General features: G+C 30.8%; 2 protein-coding genes and 1 long non-coding RNA gene across 5 annotated transcripts; 2 read left to right on the top strand and 1 right to left on the bottom strand.

The window, feature by feature from the left end:
• Nucleotides 1-403: 403 nt before the first annotated feature.
• Nucleotides 404-14,002, top strand: LOC109337250. The gene is made up of 3 exons (XR_002106423.1): nt 404-416; nt 9,510-9,512; nt 13,895-14,002. It is a non-coding gene; the product is annotated as an uncharacterized LOC109337250 (long non-coding RNA).
• On the top strand, nt 3,482-8,463 carry LOC109337249 (3-oxoacyl-[acyl-carrier-protein] reductase FabG-like). The gene is made up of 3 exons (XM_019574181.1): nt 3,482-3,832; nt 6,913-7,142; nt 7,994-8,463. Exons 1-3 carry the CDS (start codon nt 3,496-3,498, stop codon nt 8,270-8,272), a joined length of 846 nt encoding a protein of 281 aa, XP_019429726.1. The 5' UTR covers nt 3,482-3,495; the 3' UTR covers nt 8,273-8,463.
• On the bottom strand, nt 9,537-14,702 carry LOC109337247 (serine carboxypeptidase-like 45). Of its 3 annotated transcripts, XM_019574179.1 has the most exons (11): nt 14,373-14,702; nt 14,123-14,224; nt 13,928-14,023; nt 13,198-13,290; nt 13,051-13,121; nt 12,489-12,779; nt 12,006-12,130; nt 10,510-10,602; nt 10,286-10,403; nt 9,684-9,878; nt 9,537-9,649 (listed from the first exon to the last, which is right to left on the bottom strand). In XM_019574179.1, the coding sequence occupies exons 1-10, from the start codon at nt 14,617-14,619 to the stop codon at nt 9,720-9,722; spliced, it is 1,395 nt and encodes a 464-aa protein (XP_019429724.1). In that variant the 5' UTR covers nt 14,620-14,702; the 3' UTR covers nt 9,537-9,649; nt 9,684-9,719. The 3 variants fall into 3 exon arrangements, with proteins under 3 accessions (XP_019429724.1, XP_019429723.1, XP_019429725.1); XM_019574178.1 differs by having other exon boundaries at nt 9,583-9,878; XM_019574180.1 differs by lacking the exon at nt 10,510-10,602 and having other exon boundaries at nt 9,583-9,878.
• Between the last annotated feature and the right edge of the window lie 1,072 nt (nt 14,703-15,774).

Below are 15,774 nucleotides of genomic sequence, written 5' to 3'. Positions count from 1 at the left end.
TAATTTTCAGTAGCACTATTTGTAGGTTTAACAAAAGTTCCAGAAACATATCCTCACATTTGTTTACCAATCAGAAATTTCTCATCACATAACTCCAATATGCATAATTGGAAGAACCATTTAGTTGCACACTAATGGATTGCAAAGAATCATATCTTTCAGTTGCCATAACTAACAAGCACAACAGCAGGGAAATCAAAATTCAAAGGGAAAGAGAAACAGAAAACCTGACAAAATCGCTCAACAAAAACTGCGATCTGCGAATCTGAACTGCGAATTTGAAACGGAGATCTCCGATCTGCGAACTGCGGAGGTTGATCTACCACTGCAAAGAAGAAGAAAAGATGATGGAACCCAGAAGCATGAACAGGATCCGCGAAAGCTGTGGCCTTAGCAAACCTTGCTCTTGATACCATGTTAGATCAGCTGCATAGGAAGAGAGAAGGGAGAGGAGAAGAAGAAGAGAGAAGGAAGAGGAGAAATGCAATATTGGAATTAATGATGGAGATAAGGCCAAAGGGCCAATACATATAGGAAGCTAGGAAAATACAAAAGACAAGACTACCATTTACTAATAACTAAAATACATTTAAATTGAAGGGTACCTAATATAATGAATCATTTGAGGATCTCAAAAAGCATACCCAAATGGTAGTATAGGCACATAACTATTTTATAGTATTAATTATTTCATGAATAAGGTTGTAATTACAGATGGAGCATTAGCATAAAGTGATAAAGGTATTACACTATTCATTGTAATTAAATATAATTCAATTAGCGAAGCAATCTTTTAAGCTAAAATAATAAATAAATTCTGAACGTTATACTTCAAAGGCATTTTTTTATATTTGATCATTTGATACATTATAGGAAAAACAGTCTGATCATGGTTAAAACTAGGCTGACAATAAACCGAAACTCAACTTAGTATTCATTCGAAACCAAACGAGCTGAACTTGAGCTAGAAATTGAGCTCGTTAAATAAACGAGTCAACTTGAGTTAAATATAGTTTTATTCGTTAGGTTTCTTTATATATATATTTATATAAACTAATTTTTATATTTATTATGACACATACATTATTTTTTATATTTATTGTTATTATATATATAAAATATTATATTTATATATATAAAACAAATATTTTTCAAATTTTAATTAATTATTTGAGTTGTCCAAATGAACCATTCGAACTGAATCAAACAGTTCACGAACTTTAACTGAGTCGAATTCGAGCTAAAAAAATAACTCGTATCGAACTCGAGTCAAGTTTTGAGCTGAACAAATCCTTATCGAGTTGAACTGAGCTGAACTCTGGTTCGACTCGGTTCGACTTATTTCCAACCTAGTTAAAACCATGGATAGTTGATAGAAAACGTGGCAAATAATTGGCTACACAAATAACATTTTCATTAATTTTATATTGCAATAAATTCCAAAAAGCAAAATGATTTTGGTCGAAACAAAAAAACAGACTTCTTAGTTCTTACTTCAGTTCCAAAAAACTAATTTTTCAATCCGAAAGTGAAATCTTTATTTCGGTACGTACAATATACTTTTTAAATTCTATCATAAAATAATGTCGTTTTTGTTGGATTGAAATTTCCAGGATAGAAAATAACGAAAAATGATATGTGTACTCTTAACATGCCTTGTATTTTAAATTGGTAATTAAATATTTTATAATAGATTTGATAGACAAAAGTATTTAGGTAATGAAATGAGTTTAATTAGGAAATAATCAATTTAAAGTAAATGGGATTCAATATTTTAGGAAATAAACCGTTTCACGTGAATGAGTCAATCAATTTTAATTTTGTATATTATTTTGAGATACAATTAATATACTCTTTATGTCTGTTCCATTATTTTTATCCAAATTTTGAGATTACATGGATCTTAAATTGATTTTTTTTCTCAATATGGAGGCCCAGAGGCACGACATAGAGAACTACACGTTTTTCTTGTTAAGAATACATATATGTAAATATAATTTACAACTTCTTTTGTAATTGAAGATAATTTATGAGAATATATATTTCAAGAAATTATTCAAAATTATTTACAAAATCATTCCAAAATTATTCAAAAATATTTGCTATTAGGACGAGGGGTGCCATAGGAATGGCAAAGGACATAACAGATGCATGTAGTGCTTTCTCATATACACACCTCCATTATTTATGAGTATCCGCACACAGTTAGCATGTATTCACGAGTACACAACAGATTTTTAAGTTTAAATATATATTTATATATTTTGTAATAATTAATATATATAAAATAATTATTATATGAATAATAATTTTTTTTTGTAAATTTGAAATTTATCATGATAAATCAATTACTAAAGTTCATTATAACATAATAATAAAAAATATATATATAATTATAAAATAATAAAAAGTGTAATATATACAAATTATTTAATAAAAAATAAATTTATAAATATACAGGTAGCCACTCCATCATACTTGTTCTCACCTATAAACTATTTTTTTGAGTATCAATTATAAATAAAACTATAAAACTAAATTAGTTAATTTATTTGCTAGAATACATTTTAATATTTAATTTGTAACTATAAAAATAGTTGAAAATCTGATTGGGTTAAAATTGTTCTTGAAAAATAATCATAAAATTAGCTTAAATTTATTAAGGGTATGTTTGTAAGTTGAATTTTGGAAGGAAGGAAGAAAAATTGAAGACTTGTGAGTCATGAAATATATTTGTGAGATATCTACTAAACCTTCTATTTTCGTTCATTTCCCTTCAAAATTCAACTCACAAAACAAACATTAGGTAACAAAAAATAGCATATAATATTATTTATTTATTTATAAATATTAAAGTACTTCATAATGAATTTCAAATCATGTATTTTAATATTTCTTTTTTTATAAACACCAATTAAATATTATTATATAAGTGTATGCATGAAATCTTAGAAGGTATTTTAGTACGCGTAATTAATATAATTTAGTAAAATCTTAAAGAGTTAAGTTAACAAATAAAATCCAGAAAATCTCTTATGATTTTTTATTTTATAAAATAGCTTTCTGAATACTAACTTTTTTAACGCTACAAGCTCAATTCAATTTTTTTTATGAACTCATAAAAAATGATTTTATGAGAAAAGTATAAATTACCTAGAAACCACCCTGTTGACTAACACTGACTTAGTAGTGGTGTTGCCACCAATGAAATGCATGGTCTCAAACTACTTTCCCTTACTATGGTTGTTCCAACCAACCACATTATTGTTTTTTTCAGGAAAAAACTTGGAAATACATACGTCATGTCCTCATATTCAGATAGAAGTGTGTTGTTTATGCTTGTTGATATTATTATTTATAACTAAATTTTAATCAGAATTAAATTTTTAAAATATTATTAAATTGGTTTTCTATATATATATCCACCTTAGTTCTCCATTTCCACTATAAAAAATATAGCACTTCAGTCCCTCACATATTCATTCATACTGACCAATGGCTACACAAATCTCAGACCACCTAGAGCCATGGCATAACCTCAACGGAAAAGTCGTTTTGGTCACCGGCGCTTCGGCCGGTCTCGGCACTGAATTCTGCCTCGATCTCGCCAGTGCTGGTTGCAAGATTGTTGCCGCCGCTCGCCGAGTTGATCGCCTGAAATCCCTCTGTGAAGAAATCAACCGTAAGGTGGCGGGTGGTGATGGAAGCCCACACGCTGTGGCGGTGGAACTTGACGTGACGGCTGATGGTGCTAGCGTTGATAAGTCTGTGCAGAATGCATGGGATGCGTTTGGGCATATTGATGTGTTGATTAACAACGCCGGTATTAGAGGTAAGTGAAATATTTGAATGTCGTGGGGATGAATATTTTATGGTTACAATTCTCTCATGATTGAATGTAATCCAAATTCGGTTTAAAATTATGATTATGGTTGTGGTTATATTAATTGTGTTGTGTGTAATATTTTTTGATATTATTAAGGTATTTTATTTACTTTTTTTGGTGTATTATTTTCTCTCTCAACAAGTGTACCTCTTACGAATCGAACTTTTGATATTTTGATAATTTTACACCATCATAACAATATCATGTTGATGGTGATTGTGTGTAATATGTTAATGTGAATGGCCACATGATTTTTTTGTTTTAAAAAATATTTTTGAATTTGTTGTGATTCAAACCAATGTTGTAAAAATCATTTCATATCGGTCGGTTCAATCGGAAAACCAGTGAATCGGACCCCTGACCGGTACAGTACAGGTGTTGAACCGGTCAAATATCAAAACCGGTCAAAATCGGTGAGCAGCTGACTGGTATTTTACTAAACCGGCCGATTTATATACCTATATATTTTTTTATGAAAAAAAAACTTAAAAAACTTAAAAACTCATTACAAGGTGTCTCATCTTTCCAACCATTCTTCAACATTTACACATGCTTCCAAGGTACACATAGATTACACTTTTTGGTTCCTAACATTCGTGTGTAATCTCAGTGACATTTGCGTAATCTTAGAGTAGTGTCTGAATATAGGATTTGGTGGAAAAATATAATATCTATATGAGACAACTTTGACTCATCGGTTTTAAATATTAAAACTCCAAATTTATTTATTTTGTAGAGTGAGTTGTGAACTTGTGTCATTTATTTATATTTTGCGGTTGTTAAGTGATATTTTTGGATTAATATATGTTTTCTAATTTAGAATTTGAATTTGTTAAAGACTTAAAGTTGTTTGTTTATGTGAATTTTGAGTAGATTATAAATATGGATTATAATTTTGAGTATCTACCTACTTGGAATTCTTTTGTTATAGGTTTTTATATATATAAATATAAGTAGGTATGTCCGGTTTAACCGAGGTTTAACCGACATACAGTTTGATTAATGAACTACTGGTTGAACCACTGTACCAATGTACCACTACACCAGTATCCTGACTGATTTGATAACCAATTCAGTTTTAACAACACTGATTCAAACTATTCTGATTTGATGTTTATGTGGTTTCATCTATATAATATTAGAAATATTTGTTGTAGTAAACCATATTTAAAATTCTAGTTACACTACTGATAATAAAGTAAAATTATAAAATAATAATAAATATTTAATTTTTTTAATTAAAATAATATAATAGTGTGAGATATGAATCGTAATAACAAATCTTTGTTTAGAGATGTAGTCTCAATTTCAAACAATAATATTTTGTATATGGAATGTACGTTTATAAACTATAAAGTAAGGAAATGATTAAAAAATGGAAAATAAGTATTCATGAGTAATTACATTCGTTTACTGTTTTGACTTTTGGCAGAAAGACTTTTTATAAACACATGTGTGTCCATATAAGTCTTTGACTATTTGCTTGAATTGATTGGAAGCTTGCTCTTATGTTGTATGCAGTTTACTTTGATAATTTTGAATCCATACCTTCAATTCTTCTTTAACAAAAATTGTTCCACCCTCCCATTTTAATACCAGAAATAAAGGAAAAATTAACTAAGAATCTCTTTTCAAATCTCCTCGTAACTATAGGCACATGTTAATACCATATTCGATTAATTTCTTTGACAATTTTGATTGACATTTGAATTTCATAACATCATATTAAGATTTTTTAACTTGAGAGTCTGTAATTTATTTTACGAATGAGAATCCTCTCTGGAATTTAACATTGGAAGAGAATTGTGACACATGACAAAACTATATATTTAAGATTTATGATTTTAAGTTATTTTTAATAATAAAATTATAAGTAAAAAAAAACTTCTTCTCTTCATATTTCAGTAATAGATAGAAGCTCAACTCATAATGTGGGATTTTCATTTTATACGAGTATTCTTATAATAATATTCTTTGACTATCAAAAAAATATTAGGAATTTTCAATTTTCATGAACTAAATTTGGGATTGTATTTTGTCTTAGTGATGAATTTGAGTATTTTGTACATAACTTTTGAGTGAGGAACCTTTATTGCTGTCTACAACTAAGGGTGGAAACAGGCCAGGCCGCCTACCAGGGGCCTATTACCTGGCCTATAACAGGCCAGGCCAGGCCAGGCTTTCTTCGTAAACAGGTCAGGCACAGGCTTTTTGAAAAGCCTATTTAGTTAAATAGGTCAGGCTGTAGGCCATCCAAAAGGCCTATTAAGCCTAACAGGCCGACCTATTTAATTATATTATGTAATATGTTCATATTATACAATTTTAATATAAGTAATATTATTATACATATGTAATATTAATATAAAAAATATAATTTAATTGTTAGGGTTAGAAGAGTCTAATTAAAAGTAGGAATATTAACCTATCTAAATGTAGATATGATGACCTATTTCAAGATGATATAGTAAAACAGGCTTTTAAACAGGCTAACAGGCCAGGCCAGGCTTTTAAACAGGCCAGGCCTAGCTACAACTTAATAACTTATCATTTTGAGATAAGCAACAATTTGATTGGACATTGAGATATTAGATGCAGCTATTTAAATGCCTATTCACACTCCTTTTTAACTAATCATAATCATGTACAATAAAAGACAAGAAATATGATTAGTTAGTGCAAACTTTTAATAGCCCCACCATAAAATTTCATGTAGTCTAATTAACATATCATAATTGCAACATGCAACAAGAGTGTATTAGTGTTAAATGTAATATTCATCCACTAGAATTTGTTCATTTACTATTTATTTGCATTAATTTTATTTAAATGTCAATAATACTTAAAAATGAATGACGGATAATATAAAAATAATATAAAAAATTCTTACACAATGAATGCATACATTATTTTTTCTTATGGGCTGCTAAAGTCTTAAAATAGATCTTAAACCTTTGTTTTGAACCAAGTGAAATTTGATAATGAGAGTATAAAATTTAAAGTACCCTTATTCTTGTGCTGTGTAGGAGCAGTGAGGTCACCGGTGGATTTGTCTGAGGAGGAGTGGCATAAAGAGTTCAGAACCAATTTAGATGGTACCTGGTTGGTGTCAAAATATGTATGCAAACGCATGCAAAATGCACACCAAAAAGGAATAGTTATCAATATTTCTTCAATTTCTGGTTTAAATAGAGGGAGTTTGCCTGGATCTGCTGCATATTCAGCTTCAAAGGCAGGTGTCAATATGCTCACAAAGGTAACATTATTTTATCTTCAACTTATCTTTAAATATAGTCAACTCTAAAGCCCACACAATCTTTATGATTTTGTTTGGATATCTAAATAACGTGTCCACGACATTACAAATTCAAATCTTAGAAATAGCTTATTCACTTGTGAGGTAAGATTGCATATGTTTACTTTTCTTAGATTCCTACTAAGTGGGAGTCTCGTGTACTGAATTATTTTTTGTTTTTTATCATAATAACGTGTGCATATTTTAGTAAGTAATTGTGCCCTATAAAAATAAAGGAAATGCATCAAATTAAGAAACCAATTTGGTTGTATAAGTTAAAGAACCTTAACTACCAGGAAGCACAGATTAGATACGGGATACAACAAGTTTAAAACATTAGAACATGAGACAATTATAAAAGGGCGGCCCAATGCACGAGACTCTCAGATCTGGAGAGGATAGATATATGCGGCCTTAGCTCCGCGAGCGGAGAGGCTATTTGGTAGACATGTTGACAAACAGTTGTACTTTGTACTGGTTTTATGCCAAAACACCATAGGAAATTGTTTTGATTCATGTTGTCAAAAGCACTATAACTGAAAGCCATATTTGAGTATAGGAGGAATGATTTCCTAATCTTTTACTATGTAAACAAAATCTTGCAAACTTTTATATTAATTCCTCTCATATTCCACTTAGATAAAAGTATTCATCGGTTGTATTTGATGGCTAGTATTTTAAATTGAATTCTGCAATCACAATTGCGGTTACAATATTTTGTTTTCTGGAGTCTTTCCAACAACATTGTAACTGCAATCTAAAACACTCTGATGTTTGTCAGATTTCTGATTTTATCTAATGATATTTGACAGATCATGGCATTGGAATTGGGAGTACACAAAATAAGAGTGAATTCCATATCACCTGGACTATTCAAATCTGAAATCACTGAAAAGTTAATGGAGAAAGATTGGCTGAATAATGTGGCATTGAGAACAGTACCTTTGAGAACATTTGGTACTCCTAATCCAGCATTAACATCATTAGTTCGTTACTTAATTCATGATTCTTCTGAATATGTTTCTGGCAATGATTTCATTGTTGATGCTGGTGCAACCATACCTGGAATACCTATTTTTTCCTCTCTCTGAGTTATGATGAGTAATGTACATCATAAGTATGAGGATAATTGAAAGTGATTTAGAATTATTTTTGTTTTGTTTTCAGAGGTCAGTAATGCTACTCTAATGCCTTTATATATCTGGGAACATGTTCATTTTGTTTCAAGCTATAAAATTTGGCAGGGTAACAGGAAATAAATATAACTTGCATATTTGCATCAGTTGGATATTGTTTTCTTCTCTTCTTACACTTAATACTAAACTTTATTTGATTTTTACATTGTGGGTGTGAATTTTAAAAGTTAATAATTATTAATATATGAACTGTGCGTGATGTATTAATTGTATAATTTTTTTTAATAAGTTAATTGTCCTATTATATAATATAATATTTAAAGTCAATGTCAACAGCATGTATGGATAAATTGTCTATTAACCAGCATAAGATGCAACTATATATATATATATATATATATGAGAGTGAAATATGTATGCACAAATAATATATATAAGTGTTTTTTATATTATTATTGTATTGTATACCATTCATATTTTATCATTATTATAATAATTAAAAATAAATGGTTAATAATATAATAAAAAATTCTTAACATATATTTTTTCTCTTAAATTGTATAATTTTTTACATTATTAGTATATCATCCTCTCATCTATTCATACTAGTGTGTACAGATATTTTGTGTCTGTCAATCAATATTATATGATATTACATATTCAATTTTTATATATTTTATTTTTTAGAATTAGAATATATTTGTTGTGTTCGATGCACTTTATTTTATAATTTTTGTGTATTTATGATAATGTTCAATTTAATGTGAAGAATGTAGTTAATTAATGTGTTGGTGATGATTATTTATGATTATATGATTTTTTTTTGGAAAAATTAAATAATGTTAAGGGAAAACAGGAAGTGAAAATTACACCATGGTGGAAGTTAAACCACGTTTTGCCTTTATATATTTCATTTTTTATAATTAGAATATATTTGTTGTATTCAGTGTACTTTATATTATAATTTTTGTGTATTTATGATAGTATTTAGTTTAAGGTGAGATATGTGGTTAATTAATGTGTTGATGGTGGTTAATTAGGATTATACGGTTTTTTTATAAAAATTAAATAATATGAAAAGCAAAGTAGGAAGTAAAAATTAAACCATGATAAAATTATACTATATTTTACCTTTATATATAGTATAAATATATAAAAATAATATAGAAATATAGATATCATTCACTATTAGTTTGTAACCAGTAAATAAATACATATGAATGGTTGGGTGATGTAATGAATACTTACCTATAAGGGCTTATATAAACTCAAATAGAATTCGTTCAGAAGAATTAAAAGGTGATCCAATTGCAATAATGAGTTTATGCATGGGGTTTGTATGAGTTTCTATGCTTATTGATTATGGTAGGAGCATGTAGCCACACATATGTTACCTATTTATTCATATTACAGATAATACTCCTGGAAGTGGTTTTCCTTCAACAAATGCTTTTAGCAGCACTAATGATCTCTCTGGTTGTGAAAATGGAGCTTCATGAGATGCACCTCTTATGGTGGCAAATGATAAAATGTCACCATATACCTGTGTCCATCCAGCTACCTGAAAAAATTACATTTATTTTAATAAATGTTGACTTGAATGGCACATAGTTACATGTTCTCTCATTTAGCATACGTAATGCGGCATACAATGTACTATGTTTCATATAAAAGAATCAGGCTCCCACTTAGTGGGGTCTAAAGAGTAAACGAATACAGCCTATTCTATAAGCTGATGGGCTGTTTTCAAGATTTGAACCTGTAGTCACTAAACAATAACCTTACTGTTATGCCAAGCTCACTGCTCACCCTCTATATAAAAGAAATCTGTGTAATAATAATATAAAAATGTTCGTATAGAACCGAGTATTGTACACTAGAATCGATACGGTGAACCATGTAACATAGATATTAAATGTATTGAAACTTTTCAGGATCTTTGACAGTAATTCAATCAAAAGTGTTAACCTGTCTTCCTTCAAACCAGGCTCTATAGGATATTGTTGTGTTCAGTTCAAACTCCTTTGCTAATCCATTTACCAGTGATCTGGTCCCAAGTAATGGAATCACTGAATCTTGATCTCCACTGCAAAGATAGAAATAGTTTTGCATGATTTAAACATGTTATGCATTGATGAATCATGGTAGAAAGGTAATGCAAATGATTAATTAAACTGTTAAAAATGGCTTACCTATATACTAGAACCCTGATACCTGACTTAACAAGTGCCCCTAGAATAGTAATCGTTGGAACTTCTAGATTTTGCATATCATATTGGAGAACACTGTAACAGAAGCCAAATATATTAACAAGCAATACAAGCCTCAGAAAGGAGACTAACTATTGTATTAGCAAGCATTGTAAGTCATAGTTACTAGGAAAGCAATACCTTTCCTCCAAGTCAGTTACAAGGTTTACTGACTTTTATTATGTGGAACTCAGCATGTAGTACACAATAAGTCAAACTCGATACGTAGTGTTGGGAGATCTTCATCTATGGGTTAAGTAAAAAAAGCATATAAGTGAGTTCTTAAGGTATTAAGTCTATGGGTCCATCCATTTATATACTCTATAACTCATCCATTTTTGCCCAATGTGGGACTTCTTCATTCACACTTGGAATACCCAACACGTAGAATAAATGAGGGAACCATGTAACTATACTTCATATCTTGTACAGTTTGGAAACAACTGTTAATTGATTAAAAAGAAGAATTTACTTCAACCAATATGCCATTAGGCACAACTATATATAACATAGAAATCGCACTCGGAAAGGCTGGATAATTAGCTAGAGCAGCAGGTGCTGTAACAAAACGGATTGCAAAAGAGGGGAAATCGGCCACGGCAGTTACACTATCAATGATTTCTTTGGAGATGGAATTCAATAGGTATTGGTGACATCATCAATGGGGTGGAATGGTGGAGAAAAGTAATGGAATTGAATGATGAACCAGGAATCCAGAAGGGGAAGTAGAAATGGTGTAGAATGGTGAAGGAAGGATGAACAAAAACGATACAAGACTGAAAAAGGAATGAATGAAATAGTTGTGTTGATATGAGGTGAGTTTTGAGTTATATACACATTGAGTAATGCTATGCTATCAGCTAAAAAACTGATGCTGTAACGGTTACAGAACTATAACTAACTTGTACATCTAACTACCTCGTGATAGTATGAGTAACCAATTCATCACTCTTTATATTATTATTACAAAACTTTACGCAGAATAGTTGACCCAATATACAATGTGAATAAGCGAACATAGTAACTATGCTTGGAAATTTACCTTTGTAATAAGGATTATGTTAGGCCAGTGTGTCTCAATTTTTGGATTGTGTCACTTGACGCGGTCGCAATATTACAGTTTGCGTGACCAAATGACCACGTTACCTCTAAATGCGGTATGATATTGAGTCACATGATGCAGTCGCATCGGTACGTAACACAACCGCATTAAACTATATCACATCATATTTGGACCGCACTAAAACCGCATCAAATTATAAAAAAAATTAAACATAAAAAACCACGCCACAATGGCTGCAATCCACAATGCGATGCCCAAATGCTTCCAATCGCAGCAGCCGAAACAATGTGATGCCTGAATGCCTCCAATCGCAGAGGCTGAAACCACAACACGACTATAACACAATTTAAAACACTGGTCAGACAATATAACTTACTCGCTGCAGGTTGACCAAGTATTGATCCCTACAAGCCTAGCATGGAGAGCTTCCTGCACATCTTTTCTATTTAAGTATGTAATGGTTTCATCTTCCTCACAAACATCTACCCTTGCTACCTCTTGCTGCACAAGAGATTAAGCCAATCAGAATAAAATTAAATGATTAACAACTGCATGAAACAAGAATTAAGATCAGTGATTCAAATTGTGGACTGCATCACGTGATGCGGCCACAGTATTGCGGTTTCAATGACTGCCGCAACCGCATCACATCGCAATCTGCAGCTGCATCAGGTTACCGTTCAACCGTATCAGACTGCATTTTGGTTAAATCAGACCCCACCAAGTTTAGAAATATGTTTTTATCACAAAGTAATTCACTGCAACGACCGAAAATCCGCATCACAATAACCACAACCATAACCGCAACCACTATTTAAAACACTGACTAAGATTACTAGAGAATGGATGAGGAGTGTACCAGTTGAGTCAGTTGATTCAGAACATAAGCCTGTTGATATGCTGATGACAGACAAACATCAAGAGTAACATCATATGTATCAATATATCTACTAACTTCTGTTGACACTAGTTTATTTACTCCTTCACAAATGGAACTAAGTGTGCCACTTTGAACTTGTCTCCTTATTTGCGAATAGTTGCAGACTTTAGTGAAGATTTCAAAAGTTGAATCTGATATCAGTCCATGAGACCAGAAAAACTCAGCTCTGGAGTTGAAATCTGTGTTAAATTCCAGAAGAGGATTCCCTATCTGCAAATACCAACATATGAACCATTTAAGCTATTAAAAAATAACTAAAATCTACAAAACCAATGTTCTAAATTACAGTCACGGTTACATTGCTTTTATGACAATTGCTGTAAAATATGTCTTATGTGACCGTAATTGCAACGCGGTTACAATGCTATTATAGAGACTTCCAAAACTACAATATTGGGGCCGCAATTAGGTCGTGGATTGTAATTTAAAACAAAAGATAGTAAACATAGTGAAGATGCTGCTGGAATTATAGTTTACTTACTGCAATTCCCTTGAGATTGAACTTGGTCTTGGTTTTCACAATGAGTTGTGCAAGTTGGGGTACATAGTGACCTGAAAACATGCATGAATTACAATACAAAAGCTACATAACAAAAATATTTATATTCATTTATCTTGAAGATACTACCTGCATAGCTTTCCCCTGTGATAAAGAATTCATTGTTTGTGTACTCTGGGAATTTAGTGAACCAATTTTGCAAGAAAACAAGATTATCCTTTGCTGCACAAAAGCAGAAATACCATCAGATCTTAAGAAATGTGAAATCATAATCTGAATTTAAACTAAGCTAAGAGATAATATGTTTAGAGGGTGAACTTGGCGCAATTTGTTTAGTGACTATGGATCACGAGTTCAAATTTTGGAAATAGCCTCTTCATTTATAGGGTAAGGTATTAAGGTTACATACATCTACCTTCCCCGGATCCCACTAAGAGGAAGCCTCATGCACTAAGTGGAAAGACTGTTTTCAGGATTTGACCCCATAACATCGTGATCACTAAACAACAACCATACTAATATACTATTATGTCGAGTCTCATGCTCTAAATAGGGCTATTTGATTTTCAACAAATGTTGTTGTAACTTATAAGTAATTCAACTCAACTAATTAACAATTAAAGTGTGATTTGTACTATTTAAATGCTCATCTGCCACCAACAAGGTGTTGGTCTAGTGGTGTAAGTCCTGTTAGATCTCTAGGATGATCAAAAGGTCAAAGATTCGATTCTTAGGAGCAACACTTGTTTAGAGGACAACCACACACCTCGAAGGAGATTAGTTCCTTATCCAAAAGGGTGAGGAATACGCTTGAAGTATAAAAAAGAATGCTCATCTGCCAAAAATGAATTGAAAGAACCTGTGATTTCATCATTCACAGAATCATAGAAAGATTGATTAGTAGAGTAGGAGAAACCAACACCAGCTGGTGATTCCAAGTACAACATATTTGCCTCTACAACAATGAAGAAAATCAATATGATATTTAGTATAAGATCTCAAATATTATCATAATTTAACTAAACATATAAGATTTGAAGACTCGTTACATTACCTTTATTCCAACTATATTCATTTTTCACAAGTCCATTTTCACTTGGTTTAAAAGGTCCATTCTCAATAAAAGCTCCAGCTCCAACAGAAGAACAACCAGGCCCTTCAAAACCCACAAATCATCTTCATTTTTGTATCCTTTCAATGAATCTATAAGGTTAATTATCAAATCTAGTAAACTATGTTTCATTAACAATCCAAAAGTTAAAAAAAAACAATAAAAATATCTTGGTATATACACAATATTATACCTCCATTTAACCACAGAACTAGTGGCTTAGAAGCAGGTTCAACTTCTGCTTCAGCAAAGTAGTAAAATAAAGCTCTTTTCTGTATCTCATCCACTGTAATGTAACCAGCATATTGCTTAAACTTAACTTGTGGCTGCCCTGGTAAAGTGCTTATTTTATCAGCTTCTGGAAATGAATTAACTCCAACAATTATTTGTACAAGAACAACAATTATTGTTGCAATCATAACACATGACTGAGATAGCATGTTAAGATCTGAGAAGTGGTTGGTTGGTAATTTGGCTTCTATGTTTTCTTACTAACTCTAGGGTAGGAAAATGGAATATATTAAAGGCTTATATGGTTAACATATTACTATAGTCTTTGTGGGGTACACATTCTATAAGTTGTGTTACTGCATGTATCATCAGTTGTGATTGGTCAGAAAAATAGTTAATTAATAATTTTTTAACTTCAAAATATTTTTTCAACTAATTATAAACTAATAATACATGCAGTGACACAACTTGTGGGAGAACAAATATAATCCCCTATTTATGTGGCATTGGAAATAGTGTCTATTTTCTCTGATGACAAAGTTTGGTGAGGACCACAATATTAGTCTTCTTTCTTATCACCAACATTTGGAATTCATTGGGCACTAGTATTGCTTTGGAAAGCGATTAAATGTAGTTTGGGTTACTTGATAATGATTGTTCAATTTATGTCATGCATATAGATTTTTTTAGCACAGGTAAAATTACTCTTATAATATTTCTGTCACAAAATAGATTAATCTTCGGTTCACAGCAAAAACACTTTGTACTTGTAACAATACACTTTTAACTAAACTATAACTACCAAAAAAAGTAGATAATATAGTTAACTTTATTGTAATTTTAAAAAAATACTATAACATATGAAACAATAAACTTTTAATTTGATCTCATTGGGTATGAATTATTGATTTATCCACTGCAAAAGAAAGAATTAAAGCCTTTAATAAGAGAGACCGAGGGGGGAGGTAGTAATTTTTCATATAAAATTGAAACTATTTAATGAGAGAAGACAAAAATATTTTAGATGTTACTTTATAGTCAGAACTATAGAGATTATTAATATAATTTATTATTTTTTAAGATTTTATATGGCCATTGTTGCACCCTAATTTTATAGTAAAAAATGTAGAAAAATATTTCTAGCCCAATCATATTGGGCTTTGGATTTTTAATATCCAGGTTCGGAAGTCGGTTACATGTTAGGGGAGTACAAACCCTACCTTCCCTCCTTAGGCGGTACCCCTAATTAAATTGTATGACTTTATTATATTTTTAAATTTCTTTGGTTATTTAATTAATTATTTGAAAGGAAAATTTTATTTATTTTTATTGCACCTGACAAGATAAATCTTAGTCCTATGTAT

The sequence above is a fragment of the Lupinus angustifolius genome, unplaced genomic scaffold, assembly GCF_001865875.1.
Source record: "Lupinus angustifolius cultivar Tanjil unplaced genomic scaffold, LupAngTanjil_v1.0 Scaffold_3_64, whole genome shotgun sequence".
Taxonomy (NCBI): Eukaryota; Viridiplantae; Streptophyta; class Magnoliopsida; order Fabales; family Fabaceae; genus Lupinus; species Lupinus angustifolius.
This window is presented reverse-complemented; position numbering and strand designations above follow the sequence as displayed.

Excerpts from the sequence above, each read along its gene's own strand:
- LOC109337249 (XM_019574181.1), top strand. The coding sequence starts at position 3,496 with ATGGCTACACAAATCTCAGACCACCTAGAGCCATGGCATAACCTCAAC. Across the intron at positions 3,833-6,912 it reads TAACAACGCCGGTATTAGAG|GAGCAGTGAGGTCACCGGTG; the intron begins GTAAGTGAAATA and ends TGTGCTGTGTAG. Across the intron at positions 7,143-7,993 it reads GTGTCAATATGCTCACAAAG|ATCATGGCATTGGAATTGGG; the intron begins GTAACATTATTT and ends GATATTTGACAG.
- LOC109337247 (XM_019574179.1), bottom strand. The coding sequence starts at position 14,619 with ATGCTATCTCAGTCATGTGTTATGATTGCAACAATAATTGTTGTTCTT. Across the intron at positions 13,291-13,927 it reads TGTGAATGATGAAATCACAG|CAAAGGATAATCTTGTTTTC; the intron begins GTTCTTTCAATT and ends GCTTTTGTGCAG. Across the intron at positions 10,603-12,005 it reads ACTTGGTCAACCTGCAGCGA|TGTTCTCCAATATGATATGC; the intron begins GTAAGTTATATT and ends CTTCTGTTACAG.